The sequence below is a fragment of the Mesitornis unicolor genome, unplaced genomic scaffold (genome assembly GCF_000695765.1).
Source record: "Mesitornis unicolor isolate BGI_N332 unplaced genomic scaffold, ASM69576v1 scaffold10379, whole genome shotgun sequence".
Classification (NCBI taxonomy): Eukaryota; Metazoa; Chordata; class Aves; order Mesitornithiformes; family Mesitornithidae; genus Mesitornis; species Mesitornis unicolor.
The window spans coordinates 9,039-15,942 of NW_010206585.1; the positions used below are offsets into that span (position 1 = coordinate 9,039).

The window sequence follows — 6,904 nt, forward strand, 5'->3', positions numbered from 1 at the left end:
AGTGCTTGGGGTGTAGGGAGCTGATCCCAGGAGCGTCCCCAGAGAAACCTCAGTTGCAAACACTGCGAATCACTCTTGTTTTCCTGCTCTAGAAAGCAGCAAGGGAAGAGGGCTCAGCACATCCATCGCAGCCCCATGGTACTGCTCCAGGCACTGGGGAGCTGAGTGACCATGGTGGTGACCCATGAGCTGCACACAGAGCTGGTGCTCCTGGGCTGTCCTGGTCCCTCTGAAGTCGGGGACGGTGTCTGAATTTCGGGTCCAGGAGAATTGCTCGTGCTGCTGGCATCAGATGGTGTGCAGGCTGCCGCCGGGTTGTGTCGCAGTTTGTTTTTAGGGAGTGCAGTTGATGTGTGCATCGATGGACACTTTGGGGTTTAACTGAGTGGGAAGAGCGAGGTGGTGGTGGTGATGTGCAGGCTGTTAACTCTGCCTGGTTTGGTGTTGCTGCTGTTGGGTGCTGCGGGTTGGTCTGTGCCTCGGTGGGTGAGCAGTCAGCACCGAGGTAACCTGAAGGTCTGAGCCAGACCCTTGTCCTCCAGCTCTGCTTTAATTCTTTATTGCCATTCCCTCTCTCCAACCCCAGTCTGAACCAGGACACGTTCACTCTGGGAGAGCGACTGGGCTCTCACCTGGCCATGGTCACAGTGGTGGCTTTCCAGAGCTGCCCAAAACGTTCACAGCAAATGCCCGAGCATCGGAGAGGCTCGTCCGTGCTGCAGAAGCTGACGGATGTGGGTTCGGGCAAGGTGTAAACAGGAGGATTGCCCCATTCCTGGGGGAGTGGAGCGTGGCAGATCAGATGGGAATGCCAGCCCCTGCTCGTGGGCTCCTGGGTGGGGTGGATTTCTTCCGGCAGCAATAGCGGCCTCTCGGTTTAGACACCCGCCAAGAGAGGGAAGGAACAGGGGATTCCAGAAAAGCCTGAAACTGTTTATACAAAACTGCTTGTCTGGAGCTTTGGAGCTGTGCTGGTTGAAGCCGATGCTTCTGGGTGTCTTAAACAATTTACATGTGGACCAGTTGCACTTTTCAGCTTGGCCGTGCCGGGCTGGTTTCCCTTCGTGCTGCAGGCTGGGCATGCTTCACAGGGCTGCCCTTGCAGCATGAACTCGTGGTGTAGCATGGAGTCGGGATGGATGATAAGTGTGGAGGGGCTGGTAGTTTCACAGCCAGTGTGCTGGCAGGGGGGAGCATAGGTTTTAAATACTCCTTTTTTAAATAGTTGTCTCCGCAGTGGAGTTTCCTTCCTGCAGCCAGACTCGTCTGTTCTTGCGCCAGCGTTCTGTGGGTCGCAGGGAAGATGCTATCTGGTGCTGCTAGAGCCTGAGAGCCGTAGGTGGGCAGAAGAAAGGGCTCAGCCCCTGCAAGCGAGAGGGATGGAAGCCAGGGCTCTGCCTCCTCCACCTCCTCTGCAGGCGGCGGTGCAGGGACAGGCCCTGGTCACTTGTCCGTGGACAGTGCGAGGAGGCTTTAAATCCCATTCCTCATGTGAAGTATAAAAAGGAGAGAGTAACTCAAGCCAAAGCTGAGCTGCTAATGGGTTTCACTTTCCAGTTTCTGATGTGGTAGCAGCGTGTAAGTCTGTGCATGTTCCCCCTCCTCCCCTGAGATAGTAACTTCTTTTAATAATAAATGTGACCGAGTTTTCAAGGCGTCTGGTTTCAAACGACTGCTTTATAAACGCTTCTGCTTGTTTTCCTGTTATTGCCACGGCAGGATACTTCAGCACGCTTATCTTTCAATACAAATATTGAACTGCGTACCCATGGCGTTTACAGCGCCTTGCTGCAACTGGTTGGTGTGTAAAGAGAAGGATTAAGCGGCGTGGAAACGGCCCAGAGAGCAGAGGCGCGTTCCAGCATTCCCAATTTAGCCGGTATCTGCTGAGGCCAGGGTATCACATTGCCCTGCTCATTTCTTCAGCTCCTCTGGCTGCCAAACACGCAGCGGCTGCTCCTGCTGCAGGGCTGGGGGCTCGTGCGCAGGGGCTGTTAAATGAAACAGTTTTAAACCGCTTTTCTTCCCGCTTGAGAAATGGTTTTCTGATGCGCATGTGAAGATGCTACCGGACAGCTCAGCCCAGCATGTGATGAGTAAGCTATGGGCTCATACTTGAGCTGAGCGATAACCATTACCGTGGAAAAATTATCCAAATTATCTTGCTGAGATAGTGGCTTACTTCACTCGACCTGCCCGAACGTGTGTGCCCCTGGCAGAGCCATCAGTGGAGCTTCCTGTTGGGTGTCTTGGCCATCAAAGCAGTAATTTGGTATTTTTCTAAAATATTCTAGCAGCTCTTACACTGAGGCTACACAGGCACCCAAAATTGTGGTCACCTGGAGATCGCACGAGTGATGAACGCAGAGTTATCAACCTGAGCAAGATTTGCATCTGGGTTGGTAGAATACAGTGCTTTTCTGCAATGAAACATAAAGCTACGTCTGTAGGATTGTACCCATCGTGTCACCTCACCAGAGCTTTGATTTCTTGAACCCATTTATTCTCCTGTCCGTTCTTTCGCAGGCTCACGACGAGGTCTGCCCTGAGTTCCCGCTGACTTGCGAAGGCTGTGGGAGGAAGATCCCGAGGGAGAAGGTATCCGGCCGTGGGGGAACCGCATCTTGGGGTCCCGATGGGCTGACAGCGGCGAGGGAAAGCCAGGCCTTTAGAAAACAGCCAAGTGGCAGCCGTGAGCACGGATGTGACCTTTCCCCAGGGCTCAGAGCGCTGGGAGGGCGCGAGGGAAGGTGACTCACGGGCAGTTTTGTGTTGGTGCACAACCTCCGTGGGAAACGCGCGCTCGTGGGTTTAAAGGGCGCTCGCGCCCCACGTGAAGCACCGGTACCAACCGCTGCTGCGGTTATGGGAGTGGAGCCCATCTGCAGCTAAATTAATTTATTTCTGCTTAGTTGTGTGATGGGATCTGGTCTGGAGCAAGGCACAAAAGTCTGGAAATCAAAGTTTCGGGAAACATCTGCAAAAAGCGCGTTCGTGAAACTGCCCTGCCTGCTGCGGGCGCGTATTTTTAGTAGAGCTGTTGGAAAAGGTCCTTTGTAGGAGGGCAGGGGGAACAGAAGCACTAAAAAGATGAGCAGAGAGCTCTTCAAAATGGGCAGCGTAAGGAAGGGCTTCGTGCTGGGACCCTGGGGTACGGATCTGCTCGTCCACGGGCTGAGGAGCCCAGCAGAGACTGGGCTTGTGGGATCCCCACAGGTCCTTTAACTATTAACTCTGCCTTTTCTCTCTCTCCAAGCTTTTGTTGGTTAGCAGCAGGCATTGTAACTCCTGAAGCCAGCAGGTGGATCCAGCAGCTTTTATATAAAAATGGTTTCAAACCAGTTTTGATCCACATCTGGTGTAGCAGATGTAGGTGTGAAACGTGGAATGTGCTGCTTGCTCAGGACAAACCACTGCGGTCTGGCGATGAGAGGTGCACCAAAACCAGGCTGATAATGTGCCAGCGCTTGTGAGCATTAACCACGTGTGGGACCCCAAACGAGTCATCTTGGCAGCATTTATCTGGACAAATAAGCATTGGCCTTGGGGCTTGGTGGCAGCTGCCACATGAGGGGTGGCTGAGGTGCAGCGTCCTTTGGCACCTCAGTGAGGGGATGCTGGACCCTGCTGTGGGTTGCTGGGAAGCTGCTTGTTCTCAGATGTATAATGGGAGTAAAAACCCTAAGCTGTAACACATCCCAGCCAGGGTTACGTGAAGTGCAGAGAATTAAATGGCTCTGTTTCCTCGGGTTGTTCCTCTGCCCTCAGTGGATTTTTGTTGTTCAGCATCCATAACTTGTACCTGTGCTGGTTGTGTTTTAATTTCTTGCCTACGCAGGTGAGAAGCGACAGCTCCCAGCTGTCCAGAGGAAGAGAAATAAAACTTCCAAGTGTTGGTGCTGTATTTATATTGCAGTGAAAGCCATAGCTGATGGTGGGCAGTGTCCAGGTTTAACCACGCTCTGGCACTGGTGCTTAGTGATGGCTTGGGCGTTTTGTCTGATGGAGCTACTGGGGATAGGTGAGATCTGACGTTGTCTGCCTTCCTTCCTAGTTCCGGGACCACGTGAAGAGCTGTGGCAGATCTAAAGTGCCTTGCAGATTTGAGGTTGTTGGATGCACCGAGGTGGTAAGGGCTTGCCTGTTGATGTTCGTCTCGGGACTTGTTTGCAGTTCCAGTGCTAGAGATAACCCGCAGGCTGCTGTCACCCAAACCCTTACAGGTGTTTGTGTGCAGATATTTTAGCCAAGTGGTGGTTCAAAAACGGAGCTTAGCATCATCTGCTGTCCAGAGAATTAATGTGGAAGGAAACCTCCTTCTTGAGGAACGCCCTGAGTGCTCCAGGACTGGTGGTTGTGCTGCCTTCAGCTGTAAGCACAGAACCGGGGCCAGGCCGTGTTTCTCTGTGTGACTTGGTTTTCCCAGCTCCTATGGGTGATGTTCATATCAACCCCTCCTCCAGGGCATTGCGTGAGGCTTTGTCCTTTGGTGCTGTTAAGTACATCTGACACAGCCCTTTTGGGGAAGTACTGGAGGAAGAACAGTGTGTACAGCTGGGCAAGCGTGCAGCATCCATCACTGTACGCGATTGCAGCATTTCTAACACAACAGAAACCCCACCCCTACCCTCAAAACAGGTCTGAAACAATCGCTCTTTGGCTTTTCGCCGTCATAATTTCAAGCTAACGTTGAGACCTCAGGAGGAATAAATCATTCTGTGGATGATGACAGCCTCGATTGATTGCTGAAAGGGGAATGCGTTTCTCTTCATGTAGGTGGAGAATGAAAAGCTGCCAGAACACGAAAGCAAGTGTTTGGCGGAGCATCTCTACATGCTGCTGAGTTTCGTCCTCAGCCTCAAGGCTGGGTCTGGAGACCTCAAGCCTCTTCGTGCCCTTTCCTCATCGCAAAGCAGCTCCCCGCTGCTGGCAGAAAACTCTCTGTGCTCAGAGTCGGAGCTCTCCAGGTCCCTGGAGCTCTTGGGGAGATGCGAGGCCCTGGAGAGGAAAACGGTGACCTTTGAGAACATCGTCTGCGTGCTCAATCGGGAGGTGGAGAGGGTGTCTCTGACAGCCGAAGCCTACAGTCGGCAGCACCGACTAGACCAGGAGAAGATCGAAACGCTGAGTAACAAGGTGTGTAACCACGGGCTTGGGCTCTCCACTTTTCTCACTTTCCTTTCCATATTATTAGCTAGCAAAGCTTCACCGCCTAGCCCTGAAACCCCACAGATCTGAAGATAGAACTAAAATAACCGTTTCTTCCTGTGCCCAACCCTCAAAAGCTTCCTGGAAAAGGCAGGAATTAAACTGACGTGCATTAAGCGTTCAAATCTATGTGAGCAATCAAGTTGTGCACACACCGAGATGATGTTCCTAAGGTTTCCAACATGAGAGAGCACGCAGCATTTCACAGAACCACAGTGTGGTTTGGGTGGGAAGGGACCTCAAACCCCCCCCAGTCCAACCCCCATGGGCAGAGACACCTCCACCAGCCCAGGCTGCTCAAACCCCGTCCAACCTGGCCTTGGGCACTGCCAGGGAGGGGGCACCCACAGCTTCTCTGGGCACCCTGGGCCAGGGCCTCACCACCTCACAGGGGAGAATTTCTGCCTGATGTCTCATCTAAATTCACTGGATCTCTCTGAATCCATGGGGCTGCTCCCCTCCCACACCTTTCAAAAGCAGTGTGACCATGGATGCTGTGCTATAGCACAGTGCAGTGCATGGTTTGGGGGTGTGAAGAAGCTGTCCCCACCAGTGTGTCCTGGGAGCCGGGGATGATGCAGTTTGCACTGTACCTGTGCCATCTCAGCAAGGGGGCTGCCCAAACTGGCGTGACCCTATGTGAGCTGGCAGTGATTAACTCTGTGGAGACTTTGGTGGCTGGGCATAGGTTCACAGAGTCACAGCATGTCAGGAGTTGTCAGGGCCCTCTGGAGCTCCCCCAGTGCAAGCCCTGCCAGAGCAGGATCACCAGAGCAGTCACACAGGAACACGGCCAGGGCTTTGGGTGTCTCCACACAAGGAGACTCCACAACCTCTCTGGGCAGCCTGGGCCATGCTCCATAACCCTCACACTCACAAAGTTTGGCCTCATCTTCAGCTTGAACCTCCTGTGCTCCAGCTTGGGACCATTGCCCCTTGTCCTGGCATTGGCCATCCCAGAGCAGAGCCTGGCTCCTTCCTCCTGACACTGCCCTTTCCCAATGGATCCCCAGGAATGAGGGCACCCCTCAGTCTCCTCTGCTCCAAGCTCAAGAGCCCCAGCTCCCTCAGCCGCTCCTCAGCAGGAGATGCTCCACTCAAAGGTTCTTCTCTCGGTCAAGTTTTGTCACAGTGCTGAGGGTTGGGGTTTTTCCTCCCTCATCCTCAGTTCTTGTGCTGCTCACATAACGGAGCTGCTTGTTGGGAGGACTTTTCCATGAGCAAGTTTCCAGCTCAGGCACTGAGTTGTAGCAATGCACCTTCTCCAGAATGACAAGGGTTCAAAAGGAAGCTTTGGGGAATTGCCTTGTGATGCTAAATTTCTTCTTCTCATGACCCCAGTCATTTCTGGAGAAGGTCTCTCACTGCAGCCCTCTTCTGAAGGGGTTATGGGTGTCTGCGGGGGTCTCACAGCAGGATGTGTCTCTAACCAGGCTGCACCGTGTGTCCCACTGAGCAGGTCCGGCAGCTGGAGAGGAGCATTGGGCTCAAAGACCTGGCCATGGCCGAGATGGAGGAGAAGATCCGCAGCATGGAGGCTTCCACCTACGATGGTGTTTTCATCTGGAAGATAACGGAGTTTGCCAGGAAGCGTCAGGAGGCCATAACGGGCCGCTCTCCTGCCATCTTCTCTCCAGGTGATTGCCCACAACATTGCAAAAGTCTTTTGCTGGGTGTGGGATTTCATAGATCCATA

At 53.3% G+C, this 6,904-nt stretch overlaps 1 protein-coding gene across 1 annotated transcript in view; it reads left to right on the plus strand.

The window, feature by feature from the left end:
* The window catches only part of TRAF2 (TNF receptor-associated factor 2), a gene marked incomplete at its 3' end in the record, with an annotated part of 14,839 nt that extends 7,994 nt beyond the window's left edge, over nt 1-6,845 (plus strand). The window contains exons 4-7 of the mRNA XM_010191820.1: nt 2,527-2,598; nt 4,055-4,129; nt 4,777-5,136; nt 6,668-6,845. Of these exons, the coding sequence (XP_010190122.1) occupies nt 2,527-2,598; nt 4,055-4,129; nt 4,777-5,136; nt 6,668-6,845 (685 nt within the window). The remainder of the gene's footprint in view (nt 1-2,526; nt 2,599-4,054; nt 4,130-4,776; nt 5,137-6,667) is intronic.
* Nucleotides 6,846-6,904: the final 59 nt, after the last annotated feature.